The sequence below is a fragment of the Dermacentor albipictus genome, chromosome 1 (assembly GCF_038994185.2).
Source record: "Dermacentor albipictus isolate Rhodes 1998 colony chromosome 1, USDA_Dalb.pri_finalv2, whole genome shotgun sequence".
Taxonomy (NCBI): domain Eukaryota; kingdom Metazoa; phylum Arthropoda; class Arachnida; order Ixodida; family Ixodidae; genus Dermacentor; species Dermacentor albipictus.
The window spans coordinates 270,445,586-270,462,256 of record NC_091821.1 but is presented as its reverse complement, the minus strand read 5'-3'; the positions used below and the strand labels follow the sequence as shown (position 1 = coordinate 270,462,256).

At 43.0% G+C, this 16,671-nt stretch overlaps 1 protein-coding gene, 1 non-coding gene and 1 pseudogene across 4 annotated transcripts in view; 1 reads left to right on the top strand and 2 right to left on the bottom strand.

Moving 5' to 3' along the window:
* Abp1 (Actin binding protein 1) overlaps nucleotides 1-16,671 on the bottom strand; it is an 82,092-nt gene that overhangs the window by 55,458 nt on the left and 9,963 nt on the right. For 2 of the 3 annotated variants that reach the window (XM_065449583.1, XM_065449588.1), the window contains exons 7-8: nucleotides 13,989-14,036; nucleotides 13,312-13,398 (exon numbers count right to left, since the gene is read on the bottom strand). In XM_065449583.1, the coding sequence (XP_065305655.1) occupies nucleotides 13,312-13,398; nucleotides 13,989-14,036 (135 nt within the window). The remainder of the gene's footprint in view (nucleotides 1-13,311; nucleotides 13,399-13,988; nucleotides 14,037-16,671) is intronic. The other variant, XM_065449595.1, reaches the window with a different exon arrangement.
* TRNAL-CAA (transfer RNA leucine (anticodon CAA)) lies at nucleotides 5,975-6,047 on the bottom strand. The gene has a single exon. It is a non-coding gene; the product is annotated as a tRNA-Leu (tRNA).
* LOC135916277 (piggyBac transposable element-derived protein 4-like) lies at nucleotides 8,621-9,291 on the top strand (annotated as a pseudogene).

Below are 16,671 nucleotides of genomic sequence, written 5' to 3'. Positions count from 1 at the left end.
TCGACTTGAACGAACCTGTAGATGCGATTTTCTTAGACTTCGAAAAGGCATTTGACAAAGTTCCACACCAACGTCTACTCCTAAAACTTTCCCCTCTCAAGATTAATCCATTTGTACTAGACTAGATACGTAGCTTTCTCACTAACCAACAGCAGTTTGTATTTGCTAACACGCAGTCATCTAAAGGATCTTCTGTCCTTTCGGGCGTACCACAAGGCACAGTTCTCGGACCACTACTCTTTCTAATTTACATTAATGATCTTCCTACTGAGATCTCTTCTAACATCCGATTGTTCGCAGACGATTGTGTAGTTTATCGACACATAACTAACACTTCAGAGATGGATTTGCTTCAAAATGACCTAAAACGCATTGAATTATGGTGTAACGAATGGTTGATGTCTTTAAATACTAAAAAAACCTCGCTAGTTTCTTTCCATCGCACACAGCATCACCAATCAGTGAAATACACCATATACGGTGCCGAAATCTCATCCGTAGACTCATATAAATACCTCAGCATAACCTTTTCAACTACCCTAAATTGGTCACATCATGTCATTAACTTAGCCAATGCCGCGAATCGAACCCTCGGTTTTCTCCGCCGGCATCTAAGACTTGCTCCCTCATCAGTAAAATTGTTAGCTTATGTTACATATGTCCGCCCTAAGTTAGAATATGCATGCTCTGTCTGGGATCCTCATCAACATAACCTATCTAATACACTGGAATCAATACAAAACCGTGCTGCCCGGTTTATCTACTCTGAATATTATCATGCAAGCGTGTCTGAACTAAAAACTCATGCCGGTCTTACTAATCTAGAATCGCGACATCTTATTTCTAGACTGTGTCTTTTTCACAAATTCTATCACTCACCACTCCACATTTCTGCTATATTACCAGCTCATCGTCAGTCCAGCCGCATTAACCACAGCAAAGCCGTGTATCCTCCCCCAGTGCAGGCTACCTCTCATCTACGATCATTTTTTGTGAAAACCGCCAGGAACTGGAACAGTCTGTCTGCCGACGTCACACACCACTCTGACGCTCATCACTTCAAGGCTTCTCTCGAATCACTGTTTTGTTAAACTAAGCCCATCCCTCATGTAATACCCCATCTCTGGGGCCTTTGAGGTATAATAAATAAATAAATAAATGATGTAGACAACGGGGCACACCTTGTTGCCCATCTTAATTCTTGCTGCAATTGTATACCGCGATTTGATGCGATGCCGATTCTCGGCAGAAGCACAAATGAACATGCGCGGCTAGCCTTGGAGGCTTTCCACATTAAGGAAAAAGCAGACGACTGTATCAGTCATACCTCCTTGTCTCAGTATTCAGCCAAATATAATTTCTTGCGTGCACGTCTTCAGTAACTGGCTTTAGAGTGCAATAAATTTCTGTGTGTCTTGTGGCACACACATGCGTGGTTGAGCGGTGAAGGGTACTTATATGCATTGGCGCATGAAGAATAAATCTCAGTTGTTAGCCAGCACTGGTGCTTGTCTCGTCTCTTCTTTGTGGGTTGTCCTGGGTTTTGCGCTGAATTTTTCACTTTCAAAATACCATGTACCAACTAGCCCTAACCGAAGTTTTATCGAAGTACTACAAACACCGATGGATTGTTGCTTAGACAGAATGTATCACAAAATTTCAGAAGTATCAGGCAATTGGAAAAAGCAAAAGTGTTTTGAGAAAAAAATTCATTTTGTTGAATTTGAGAGTCGGCCACGAATGATAGTTTCATGCCACATCAACAATATCTTCACATCGACGGTACGAAACGAAGCCAGCCACCCTTTCACATCCCCTCCGGCCCCACAGCTGATAGTGTTGCCTGTATTGGGACGACGTTATCACGAAAAGTGCCAGCAGCAGGGAGTGAATGCTGATTATAAGATTTAGATTATGCAACTTCCAGTAGTAAACATGTGGAAAGACAGCGCACATGATGCTACGCTATCTCGGCATGCCCACTCTTTGCGATAAGGTGCGGCAGATTACCTCTAAAACAGGGCAACGCACGCGGGCTACATGTGCGCTCAGCGGTGCTGGCAGCCACACCCAGCCACAACTGTGCTGAACAAGGAGATGCGTGCCGACCTGTCCACTCGAATCCCCACCCCTTCCCCTTGCTCACATGGGAAGACTGTGCTCATCAAGCCACCATCCTTCTCAGCTTACCCTCGCAAGCTTTCACTCGCACCTAAAAACGTGGGGCGTGATAGGATCCTATCACACTTGGCCTTTATACGGAACATGACGCTGCTCCAATTCGGTGGGTGCTTTGTGAGGCCCGTTCACAAGCAGCCACTTGTAGTTCAACCATTTGACCACCTATGTTGGCAGAAGTTTTCATTTAATGTCTTGATTTTGCTTCGTGGCGGCAGTGAAATTTCATTATACTGAAATCGTGTATAAATACACTTCGTTATATTGAATATTTAAATACATGATGTTCAAGGGACAAGAAGTTATAAAATGTTAAATATTTCGTTATATTGAGAATTTCGCTATGTTAAAGTTCATTGCACTGAGGCTTACATGTATTTCTCTCTTTTGACCGCATCTTTGTTCCTCAATTCTGCATTACTAATGATAGCCCTGGGGCTGCTCCATTCTATAATTCTGTAACACTGGAAACAATTAACAAAATGAAATTCTGGAGTTCCTTGATATGTCAAAATACAGTTAAACCTCGATATAACAAACCTCAGAATAAAGAAATTCTCGATATAACGAAGTATTTAACTTTTTCTAACCTCTTGTCAATAGAACACCATGTACTTAGAACCTCAATATAACGAAGTGTTTTTGTATGCAATTTCAAAACGAAATTTCACTGCCACTGCAAAGGAATGCCGGAACAATAAAAGAAACTTCTGCGGACACAGATGATGAAATGATAGAAAGCTTGAAAGTTTGAAAGCTTATTTAACATAATGAACATATACAATTACAAAGTACACTTTTTTGAGACCCAACAAATTTGTTAAAGGGTCCCTACTGATTGTTATTAGGAAAAAAACACTTCTATGGCAGCAGTTTTTTTTTTAAACTGCAAAATCACATAAAACCTAAATAGCTGAATAAGTAAAACAAGAAAATACAGTAGTAGGGAACATTTCACGAATGAGATACATTTTTCTAACAATTTTCTTTGTTACGCCATCGAAAACATCGGCACAGGAAAATAAAAAAAAAAATAAAAGTGAGGGCACGTGCAAGCATGCGCAGTGTTACGCATTGTTAATAAGTGAGAGTTTTAATTGTTTAAGAAATGTATGCAATGTTCTTAGAGTGGTTGGGTCACAATCAAGCTTATTCGAAACTAAGGTACCTGTAAACTGTAGTGTAGAGCGACCATAATTAGTATTTACCTTAGGCAATAAAAAACAACAGCGAGATGTGTTTCCAATATGGCAAAGTGAGGGATGGAGTGAAACTGTTGTCAAGGCCAGTTTTTCATTAACTATTTGATGCATGACGGAGGCGATGTTGTATGTTGTCAAATCATAAGTGTTGAGAATGTTAAGGTTTTTAAATAAATCTTCACTCTTAATATGCATACTCTTGTGTGCTATAATGCGAAGAGCTCTTTTTTGAAGTGTAAACACTGGTGACAGACGAGTTTTGTATGTGCTACCCCTGCTCGCTAAGCAGTAATTAATGTGATAGTGAACAAATGCGTAGTAAAGATTGATAAGTATGTGGGGAGGTATGAGGAGAATATGTGGATTGAGGTATGTGTATGTGAATTACCGTATTTACTCGCATAATGATCACATATTGTAAAAAAAATTGACACAAATTCAGGGGTGCGATCATTACGTGGGTTAAATTTCCCGCGAAAAAAAATTTTTTCATCCCACATTTGTTGCAGGATGACAACAGGTCAAGCAGGCGGCTGCCGCTGTACAATTTCGCTGTAATAGTGCGGGATGGTGTGGGACACCAAAACAAAAATGGCTGCCGGCGGAGCAAGCCGAATACGAGTTTTTTTCTTCTCGTCAGTACATTACACGCATTGAAACAGTTTCTTCCGTATCAGTACTGAGTAATATAGTTAATATTGCCAAGTTTGCGACAATAACATAGCCATGTCCACTTTGAAGGGACAGAAACAGAGATCGGAGTGCTTAGCTGCCAGTGAGATAGAAACACATGGCAGGCATGCTGCGGAAACTGCGGCATTTGTCTTCACTACTATCCTAATACGGCACGTTTCTGCTAAGGGTGGGCGAATATCTTAGCTGTGTTACAAGCGTCGGCGTATGAATAGGGTACACTTCTAACGTATCAGTGTAAACGTGGCCACTATCGTTGCCGCTCGCGATTTGTTGCGTGCCCACGAGTGCAGACGAGAAGAATCGAAAGGCGCCTTTTTTATCGTTGTTGTTGGCCAAAACCATTATGAAGCCTACAAGTTTTAAAGCCAAGGCAAGTTTGGTTGTAGCTCTTTTTTTTTTCATGGAAGTGCGGAAAATGTTGAAAGGAATGAAATGGGGCATCTGCTTAAGAATGTTTGGTGCGTGCAGACCGCTTGGTATGTCGTCAAGAGTCGTTCGCATAGCATTTGACAGCCTTCGACAAATGGTAAGCGCAATCATCATTAGCTAGACTTGGCACACGACATATTGCTGCGACAAGTTCAGGGTGCGATCATTACACGGGAAAGAAAAAAAATCGAATTTTGACGAGAAAATTCAGGGGTGCGATCATTACCCGAGTAAATACGGTACAAGCAGCTGCTTGCAAACGCACCTTTCAAATCGTGCGCTGCCGCGGGGCCACCTGGTCCCCAAGTGGAGCTGCATGATGTTCCGTCTAAAGTTCAAGTGTGATAATATCCATTGCACCCGTGTGCACTGTCTGCTTCAGGTGCAAGGGAAGTGCATGAGAGTGAGACAAGAAAGATGGCTTCACAGAGATGCCGCGCGAGCAAAGGGAAAGGAGGGGAATGAGCTCGCGGTAATGCGATCAAGCGCGCGAGGGGGTGTCTCGGTTGTGGCTGTGCATGGCTGTAAGCACGGCCAAGCGTACCGCGCACTTTGCTTTAGAGGTAATCTGCCGCATGTGCAAAGAGTGGGCGTGCCGAGACAGCGTGGCACCATGTAAGCTGTCTACCCGCGAGTTTAGTATTGGAGGTTGCGTAATCTCGAGTTTCGGTGACTCGTTGGAGGGAGAGGCAGACGAGGCATTCCCTCCCTGCCAGCACTTTTCCTGATAGCGTCGATCCAGTGCAGGCGACGCTATCAGCCGTGGGTGGGGGCGGAGTACATGCAAAAGCCTGGATGGCTTCGCTAAATTCGTACTGCTGATATGAAGATATCGTCAACTTAGGTGGCGTGAAACCGTATCATTTGTCACAGACTCCCAAAATTATCAAAATAAATTGTTTTCTCATTGAAATTCACTTTTTTCGTATGCCCGATAATTTGGAAAATTCTGCAGCCCCTTTCCGTGTAGGAAAAATTGATTGGAGATTGTACTTATTCCCATAAAAGGTCGAATTTCAATACAACGAAGCAAACTGCCGATTTTACTGACTTTGTTATAGGGTCATTCTACACGAAATGTCCCAGACAAAAAATTAACCTTCATTGATTTTCTTCAAAAAAAAAAAAAAAGGGCTACATGGCTATTGTGTTAATAAGGTTTCACCAATGTATTTCTATCAAAAACAAATTTTCTGATCACGTGAGCACTCTGAAATTTCCGCAAACGTGTAAAAGTTGGTTGGAGGTAATTTTTTTTTTATATTCAGGTATGAAACTAGGTGCAATAGCAAATTTTATTTTAGGGCATTGTATTGGCATCCTTCTTTGATATGACGTCATAACTTATATATCATAACAAGCCAACAAACACTGACACGGAGGACAACATAGGGGAAATTACTTGTGCTTAGTAAATGAAATAAAGAAATGATAAATTAATGGAAATGAAAGTGGATGAAAAAACAACTTGCCGCAGGTGGGGAACGATCCCACAACCTTCGCATTTTGCGTGCGATGTTCTACCAATTGAGCTACCGCGGCACCGTTTCCCCATTCGCTTTCTTGGGTATTAAGGTGTACTAGTAGAACCCTGGGAGTGTTAGCCAGCACCACCACTCACAGACCTTGGTGGTGGACGTGGAACATCCTTTCTGCCACAGGCATCACGAGAACATGATCTTTTTGGGTAAAGGCAACCAGTCAATAAACCTACACATGCTACCTGAAGGCATCAATGTTGCCGGATTCGAGACCCTCGTTACGTAATGAACGAGAAGAAAGGGGGTTAACCGAAGGGCCCGATTTTTATTAGTCATCATAACAAGCCTTTCTTAAGAAACACTGACACCAAGGACAACATAGGGGAAATTACTCGTGCTTAGTAAACGAAATAAAGAAATGAGAAATTAATGGAAATGAAAGTGGATGAAAAAACAACTTGCCGCAGGTGGGGAACGATCCCACAACCTTTGCAATTCATGTGCGATGCTCTAGCAATTGAGCTACTGCGACGCCGTTTCCCCGTCCACTTTCTTGGGTATTAATGTGTACTAGTAGAACCCTCGGAGTGTTAGCCAGCACCACCACTCACAGACCTTGGCGATGGACGTGGAACATCCTTTTTTGTCATAATTTATACCGTTTTAGAATTTTCCATGTTTATTTGGCTCAGTAAAAAAGCGATAAAACTTGCGTTTTCAGAAATTTTTTGCATAAACTGTGTTATCTTTTTCAGCTGCCATAATTATACTCCCTTTTTGCCTGTTACTACAGTGTCTGCTAAAAATAATTTGATACTATTAATAAATATATTTTTTTGAGAAAAATACCTCCAAAGTTGGCAAGAAGTGAATTTCTTGTGATATTCAAGTCAAATTTAAGCATTGAGGCTCTCCTGATAAAAATCTGTCTGATCGCTCAATATTTCAATAGCTTGTGATTTAGAAAGAGCTTTAGAGCGATTTCAATAGCTCAATAGCTTGTGACTTAGAAATTTTCGTTCGAGTATATTTTGTCTTAAGCGAGAAAACAATTTCGAAGTCAACAACCAATATCACCAGTAGGCACACTGCATAATGTGCCGCACCTCTCCTCGTCGTCTGTACATTGTCATCTGCGCGTCGTCGTCTGCTCTTCTCTTCGTCGTCTGCCGCCCAGCAAACGGCAGCTAATATACAGGGTGATCATTTTTTTACTTTTATGGGATTTTTAAAAATCGAATGTTGAAGATACCATAATTCTAGTTCTTGAGCTGGATTTTTCAAAGGTGAACATTTTTTGCACTAAAAATCCAAACACATGTTCAACAAATTAACCCATTCGCTGCCAAAGCCGGCGAATCGACGGGCATACCTGCAGTGGCAATGTTGCCAAAGCCGGCGAATCGCTGGGCTGCAGTATTTAGTATTTCCTGAAGCTGTTTACAGATAGCAGCACTTGTCACCTTATCTGAAGATACTTGGATATATTACCGATAGATGGCAGTACTGCTCTGTGTCGTTTGAATGCACTTTACAATGTTTTTTTTTTTTTTTTTTTTGTGATCTCCGGCAGCAGGAGGCATGGCGGCGCCCAGTGGACGGCGTGCTCTCTCCGAGCGCCAGATATTCGATATCCTCTTTGATAGCGACGAGGAGCAGCCTTTCGGTGACAATGCTTGCTCTGAGCCGCCTTCTTCTGAAGAAAATGAACATGATGGTAGTGGCGACTCGGATTCATCAGAGGACGACGCTCCGTGCCCTACCACACCAAAGAAATTCAAGACTGACGAATAGACTTGGAATGTCAACGAGTCTTCCAAAAATGTGAGCAAAATTCCTTTGTCCGGATCACCAGGCTTCAAAAGAGCAATTAGCTCGGCCCTGGATGACAACAGCTCACCTCTTGAATCTCTAAATGCATTGATAAAGGAAGAGTTTTGGGAGTCGGTGTCTGAGTACGCAAATGCGTTTGCCCTGGAGAAGCAGCGTTTTGCGCCAGACCCGGCTTGGTTCGACACAACGCCAGCGGAAGTCAAAGTGTACATTGCATTGTGTATACTGATGTATCAAGTTAGGAAACCATCTATAAACTCATACTGGTCTGAGAGGAGTGTTATAAACACACCAATTTTTCTATCAGTAATGCCAAGAAAACGTTTTTGGGAGCTGTCAAAATACCTACACTTTTCCACTGCAGAGGAAACCACCACCCAAGACAGGCTTCGCAAGCTGCGCCCTGTCCTAGATTATATGCTAAAGGCATTTGAGAGTGCTTACTCCCCTGAGGAGAGCCTTGCGATAGATGAAAGCCTCATAAAGTGCCGCGGACGCCTGCCAAATGTCCAGTTCAACCCAAGCAAGCGGGCTCGTTTTGGTATCCAATTTTACAAACTTTGTGAGTCTTGTAGCGGATACTGCCTAAAGTATTTAATTTATACAGGTCAAGACACGAAGTCAAGTGCTACCAGCTCAATGCTGTGCAGTGAGGCTGTTGTAATTAATCTTCTTGGAGAGAGGATTGCCGACGGGCACACTATTTATACCGACAACTGGTATTCGTCACCGAATCTCTTCTTGGCTCTCAGAAGTGCTGGTTCAAACGCTGTTGTAATCGTGAGGACAAATAGAAAGAACATGCCAAAACAATTCACAGAGCTGAAGCTGAAGAAGGGCGAGTGCAAAACTTCATTCTCTCATGGAATCATGGCAATGCAGTGGAAGGACAGAAAGCCCGTCACCATGCTTTCAACTTGCCACAGAGAAGCAGACATCATAGACACTGGAAAAAGGCGACACAAAGGGAATGAGCCAGTGCTGAAACCGCGAGTTGTACAAGACTACAACAAGGGAATGGGAGGCGTTGACCGTCAAGACCAGCAGTTGGCTTCCTTTCCCATTAGGCGGCGGTATGCAACAGGGTACTAGAAGATAATTTTTTATGTTCTTGATATTGCCATCTACAATTCCTACGTTTTGCAAGCTAAGAAAACTGGGAAGAAACGGTGTTACACTGAATGGAAGATCAGTCTTGCAGAAGGAATCATTGAAGAGACGGCGGCACTGGGATATCAAAGGCGAGGTGCGCACACTACGGGGCCATCTCCAATGCACCTTGAGGTTACCGTATGGGCCCATTTCCCACGCCAAATCCCGCCAAATCCTGCCAAGCAGAACCCCTCAAGGCAATGCCAGGTGTGTAAGGCCAGAGGAAAGAAAAGTGAAAGCCGCTGGGAGTGCAAAAATGTGGTGCTGCTCTGCACATGCCAGAGTGTTTCAAGATTTTTCACACAGTGAAATGCCTATGACTTGAAAAAACTTCACAGAATAAAATGTGAATATTTCTCAAATGTCAATAAATGTATTTCTATAATTGTCCAGCAAATGTCTTGCTTAGTGGCTCGTTACACACAGAAAGATGAGCGTGCGGCACGCGCGCGTCGTTTCGGTCAAAAAATGCGCGGTAGGGATGGCCGGCGTGTGGGCGTGACAGGCGGCAGCGAATGGGTTAACTAACATTCACTAACTTTCTAATTAATTATTGTACGGCACATATTGAAATTTATGAATTGTAACTGGTGAAATTGTAAGACATATTCATTTAGAATTAATTTCCAGAACGACACTGATTTCGAGATATTATTTCCCAAAGTATGGGATGAAATACAGTTACTTTCGTGCTTGAAAGTATAGAAGAGCGTTTTGTTAAAAAAAGTAAGCGGAATAACATTGAATTTTTAGGCCAGTTTGATGGTGCATATCTCGAAACTGGTGGCATTCTGTAAAGTCATTCGAAGTGGATACGCCTGAGAATCTCACCGGCTACAATTAGTAAATTTCAATATGTGATGTACAATAAATAATTAGGAAGTTATTAGTGAATGTTTGTTAATTTGTTGATTATGTGTTTCGTCTGTAGTGCAAGTAGAGGGTCCTGAATATTTGGCTGCGAGTGTTCAAAAAAAGATTTAGCGCTCATTGCTGCACTGTTTTTGCTCAAATTTTACCAAACGGTCGCATTTTGGCGTTGACTTTGTTTAGTTTAACACTTGGCACGATTAGTCACCTGTTTTTTAAGACAAAAATGAGGAACTGTTTTCGCCTATGGGAAAAATGGCGTCTGAAAAGCCCACCCTGGCACAGACTTGTTTCGCCACGTGCCATCATCTGCAGAAAGCAGCGTTTGAGGGAGGGCTGGCTTATCTTGCCCGCTCCTGGAACAGGCGACTTCCCTCCCTGAAATGCTGCTTTCTGCAGATTGCGAATGGCGGCGACCCAAATTTATGCTTGTGCCATCGCGGCAGCAGCTTGCATCCCCCTAAGTGCAGGCAAATTTCCACTTTTTTCTTAGAAACCAGGCAATAAACTGTGCCAAGTGTTATACTAAATGAAGTCAAAGCCAAAATGTGACCGTTCTGCAAAATTTGAACAAGAGCACTGCAGCGGCGAGCGCAAAATCTTTTTTTTTGAACATGCGCAGCCGAATATTCAGGACCCCGTAATGTCCACCCCTCTGAAGAATTCAGCTCAAGGACAAGGATTATGGTATCTGTAAACAGGCTACTTCTAAAAATTCCATAAAACTGAAAAATGATCGCTCTGTATACTAGCCATCATCTGCTGGGCGGCAGATGAGGAGGAGAAGGGCAGGCAACAACGCGCAGACGATGAGCAGACGACAAGAGCAGGGGGCAAGTACACAGTGCTTGCTGGTGATATTGGTTGTTGAATTCAAAAATATTTTTATCGCTTCAGACAAAATTTACTCGAACAAAAATTTTAAAATCACAAGCCAAGAGGTTGGTGCATATATTAAAGCTATCTGACATATTTTTATCTGGAGGGCCATAATGCTTAAATTTGGCTTGAATATCACAAGAAATTCACTTCTTGCCAACTTTGGAGGTATTTCTCTCAAAAAATATATTTATTAATAATTTCAAATTATTTTTAGCAGACACTGTAGTAACAGGCAAAAAGGGAGTATAATTATGGCAGCTGAAAAAATAATGCAGTTTATGCAAAAAAAATTTATGAAAACACAACTTTTATTGCTTTTTTTACTGAGCCAAATAAGCACAAAAAATTCTAAAATTTATTCAATTATCACATCATATGAAAGAAGGATGCCAATACAATGCTCCAAAATAAAATGTTATTGCACCTAGTTTCAGACCTGAATAAAAAAAATTTACCTCCAACCAACTTTTGCACCTTTGTGGAAATTTCAGAGCGCTCACGTGATCAAAAATTTTTTTTCGACAAAAATACTTTGGTGGAGCCAAAGTATTAGGGTTACACAATAGCCATGTAGCCCATTTCTTTTTTTCAAGAAAATCAATGATGGTCACTTTTGGGTCTGGGACGTTTCGCATGGAATGACATTATATAATCGAGATTAAACTGTAATACCAAAAACAATATTTCCAATTTTAGCCCCAAAAAGGTGCCCCAAGACAACACATGAATGATGAGTGTTTCTTTTGTTTTATTTATTGTAGTATTTTGAATTTTTATTTCCTAGCTCCTCAGCAAAGAACATGCATCTAGAAGTATTGCTGAGCACTGAAATGCTCACTGATTTGGCTTCAGCATAAGCAAAATTTGGACATAATTTATCTCAACATTTTTTTCTTCTTTTAAAGACCTAACTACACATAAAGAGGGAAAAAACAAGGAAGAGCATTTCAATGGTGTGCGACAGCTGTGTTCAACCATTAATACTATACCACAGTGTGTACATATACCATGGAAAGAGATATAGTGACAAGAAGCACTTAGTGAAATTAAGGAACAATGTCAAAAGAATAAAGGAAGCCTGTAGAAACGAACAAGCATCAGCAAATCAGTTAGTCAGATTAATTGCACAGACACAAATAAATACTGTGACACACAGTATTTACATAAATATAAAATATAAATATACACTCGAACCCACTTATAACAATATTCAAGTGCCACGAAAATTGCATTGTTATAACTACTGATAATTGTTATAACCGGGTTGCATGAGAAAAAAAATCAAAATCGAGGATGGCATAACTGTTCCAAGAAAACTATAATGGCAGGAAGGCCAGTTCTCCACCCCACCACCTCTCTCCATCAGACGATTGTATGGACTGACTGTATGGACTTCTGATAGTAAGTGTTTAACTCTCCTTACTGCGCGCTCCGATCATGTGTTGTTAACAAGCCGCGACTGTCGGCGATCAAGAATGGCACTGCTATAACAACTGTAAAGAGGGGTCACGGGCAGCAACATACGAGCTCCACCGAGGCATCACTTTGGTGGCCCCAAGAGGGACCTTTTAAGAATGCGGCAATGTTGCTGCGGCAGCACCTCAGCGTGAAAAATTCAGAAGAAAAGCTGGGACAAGATCACCACAAGCATCTTGCCACGTACTTCCCACTGCCTTGCACGAGAAAACCAAATGTCTGTCAGCCTTGCTTGCTTTACGCGAAGCTTGCCGATATCCTTCTCCAAGACATCCAGGTGGTCCACGTACTGCAGCGGAAAGTCCCTCGCGAAAACAAGCCCCTGAGGGACTTAATCATCTACAGGACGTACTGCGGGAACAATGTTGAGGCAGCCTGCCCTACCGCGTCAACACTACCGTTGTGGCCTTCACCATCACCATCCGATGCAAGCACGTTTGCAACAATCGCCTCATCGAGCGGTTGGAAGCACTCCCATTTGCAAATCTATAGCAGTGCGTTCTTTTTTTTTTCACCGGCAACGTCATGCATTGCTGATGATCAGCGGGCAGATCAGCCACCTTCCGTTTCGGTGGCGAGTAAAACAAGGTTGAGAAACCACATGGCCGGGAACGGCTGCGATACAACGAACAAACACAAGCACGAGCGACTTAGTCCGTTAGCAGATTTGAGCAGAATGAGAGCCCATCCATGCACAGCGAGCAATCTGGGAGCAGCGTAGTGAGCACAGTTGGTGTGGTCCATTTGTGTTTCAGAGGGTGGTGCAGCGCAGGGCTATGGGCACAGCCCATTCCTGTTCGGAGGGGTGCAAGGGCGACGAGAGAGAAGTGCGAGGCTGGCGTTGCAAACAAGCGCGCGGCTGCATTGCAGGCAATCGTGCAGCTACTCGCATTTCACTTTTTTTCAGTGTGTGTGTGTGTGTGTGTGTGTGTGTGTGTGTGTGTGTGTGTGTGTGTGTGTGCGCGCTTGCGTGCGTGCGTGCAGGAGAACAAATGACTATAACTGCCAAGCAATGCAGCTGCCTTGACTCCAGTGCTTTAAAGAATCTATACGGCAAATGTACGCAATGTAGTAGCGCTGCTTTCCTTTAGAATGTTCACACTGTTACTTGCCTCACGCTCCTTCACTTCCTCAGCCAGGCGATTTCTGGTTGCCTCAGCCTTAAGCTTTTCTTCCTCAATGCGTTTCTTCTCTTCCTCCTACAAAAAAAAAAAATAAAAATAAAAATGGTTAAGGTCAACAGCAAGCTTCAAATCAAACTAAGGCCCTGCTGATCCACACATTATTTCACAGCTGCTCACAGTCGAACAAAAGGGCCCCAAACAAGAAACACAGATTCCCTTCAGCGAACCTTTGATTGCAAACAGCAGTTATGAGTACTGAACTCCTTCGTACATTTAGAGCGTCCCACACGATCTTGAGAACTTTCTGGCTTTTCTGCAGAACTTTGAGAGAACAACAGCGCCACCTAAAAATGGGTGAAAACAAAACGACAGACAAGTTTGCCCAAGTTGCTTTGATCTTGCAACACATCTTTCTATTCATCTGCCAAGCAACATATCTAACCTACATTTTATCTATTCTGCAGATTCGCTATAGTAGAGCAGGATTCTTAAAGGGGCCTTGAACCAGCCCTCGGGCTTGGCGAAAAAGCACATTCTGGGTATAGCATATGCTACTGTGAGAATCTCGGCCAAATTTTGCACTTATGGGTGGCAAGTGGGGCTCACAAGGGGAGTGCAAAGTCGCCTTTTTTCAAATACTCTCTTTTAAAAAGAGGCCTCCTCACCCTTTTGTGGCTGCCCCTTGACATCAGCAGGCACATTCCCATAGAGCACTGCGAATGGCCGATAGCTAACATCAATCAAGAAGCATGTTTGAATCAGTGCTTCATCCTGGCCACCCTGTATACGCAATGCCTCATGACCTCGAGCATACCGGAATCTTGGAAGAACGCTAACATAATCCTAATCCATAAGAAAGGGGATGCCAAAGACTTGAAAAATTATAGACTGATCAGCTTACTGTCAGTTGCCTACAAACTATTTACTAAGGTAAACACAAATAGAATCAGGAACACCTTAGGCTTCTGTGAACCAAAGGACCAGGCAGGATTCTGTAAAGGCTACTCAACAATACACCACATTCACACCATCAATCAGGTGATAGAGAAATGTGCGGAACATAACCAACCCTTACATATAACTTTCATTGATTACGAGAAAGCGTTTGATTCAGTCGAAACCTCCGCAGTCATGGAGGCATTGCGGAATCAGGGTGTAGACGAGCCGTATGTAAAAATACTGAAAGTTATCTATAGTGGCTCCACAGCCACCGTAGTCCTCCATAAAGAAAGCAACAAAATCCCAATAAAGAAAGGCGTCAGGCAGGGAGATACGATCTCTCCAACGCTATTTGCAGCCTGTTTACAGGAAGTATTCAGAGACCTGGATTGGGAAGAATTGGGGATAAGAATTAATGGAGAATACCTCAGTAACTTGCGATTCGCTGATGATATTGCCTTGCTAAGTAACTCAGGGGACCAATTTCAATGCATGCTCACTGACCTGGAGAGGCAACGCAGAAGGGTGGGTCTAAAAATTAATCTGCAGAAAACTAAAATAATGTTTAACAGTCTCGGAAGAGAACAGCAGTTTACGATAGGTAGCAAGGCACTGGAAGTGGTAAGGGAAAACATCTACTTAGGACAGGTAGTGACCGCGGATCCGGATCATAAGACTGAAATAATCAGAAGAATAAGAATGGGCTGGGGTGCATTTGGCAGGCATTCACAGATCATGAACAGCAGGTTGCCATTATCCCTCAAGAGAAAAGTGTATAACAGCTGTGTCTTACCAGTACTCACGTACGGGGCAGAAACCTGGAGGCTTAAAAAAAATTAAATTATGGGGTTTTACGTGCCAAAACCACTTTCTGATTATGAGGCATGCCGTAGTGGACTCCGGAAATTTCGACTACCTGGGGTTCTTTAACTTTACCTAAATCTAAGTACACGGGTGTTTTCGCATTTCGCCCCCATCGAAACCCAGAGGCTTACGAAAAGGGTTCTACTTAAATTGAGGACGATGCAACGAGCTATGGAAAGAAGAATGATGGGTGTAAAGTTAAGGGATAAGAAAAGACCATATTGGGTGAGGGAACAAATGCGTGTTAATGACATCTTTGTTGAAATCAAGAAAAAGAAATGGGCATGGGTAGGACACATAATGAAGAGGGAAGATAACCGATGGTTATTAAGGGTTACGAACTGGATTCCAAGGGAAGCGTAGCAGGGGGCGGCAGAAAGTTAGGTGGGCGGGTGAGATTAAGAAGTTTGCAGGGACAACATGGCCACAATTAGTACATGACTGGGGTAGTTCGAAAAGTATGGGAGAGACCTTTGCCTTGCAGTGGTCATAACCAGGCTGCTGCTGCTGCTGATGATGATGATGCTTCCTGCTGTTACTGTGGATATTTACTGACGCAGTTTACTAAACAGGCTGAAATAAGCAAAACCTGCATTTTAAATTTTGACAAGAATCAAGTACTTCAAGAAGTCAACTATAATCTGCTCACACTCGGCCGTGCTCGCTTGTGCAGGAATGAAACTTTGACCAAACTGCTTATCGGCGTTGTAGCCGTCTGGTCTCGCTAATTTCAATTAATTTTGTACACTCAACCATCCTCAAATCACGTGAACCTTAAGGTCAGACGACGCGTACACTTGCCAGCACGCGCTCGCTCCTGGCAGCTACTGGTTAGATGCCTTGGAAGACATCACTTCATAGTGAGCTATTGACAGCGCTTTGAAATTCATAATTTGGATGTGGCTACTATCTATCGGTCAAGATGGTGCAGGACAAAGCCGGTTCGCATCACATAGCACGGCCAGACTGGAGCACATGAGTGTGAGTGCACACTCCGGTCTTGTCGTGCACATAGCAAACACAGTACAGTTGCATATTGCTGTGATACAGCAGCATCTGTTACATAGCATAGATACTGCGGCCACTGCGAGGTGCCGTGATAAGACCACTCCCCGAGATCAACAACGTGTTTTGAGTGGTCCTTGTGAATGACGTGGTTCCAGGCACATGGTGAGCCTGTACAAACGCCAACATCCGACTGAAACAGGCAGTCTGCTACCCAAGCACATCTTTGAGGTGTGCCTCCACCATGGTCCAATCTTGTTACATTAGGAATTCTTTTACCGCAAGTCCGCAATGCGGCATCCATCGCTTACCCGATGTGGGCGTTGCCGATGTACTCGCACGAGCAAACATAAAGACATTTAGTTCAACCCTCAGAAATTATGTGATTGCCACAGAGATAAGTGCAAAAGAAAATGTGCTACTCATGCCACTCAGTGCGTGAAAACAGAGCTACGATTAGCCATCTAGCACACTGTAGCACAGCAAAGGGATGAGACAATGAATTCAAACTTAAGTTGAGCGACAGCCTTTGAGTTCAGC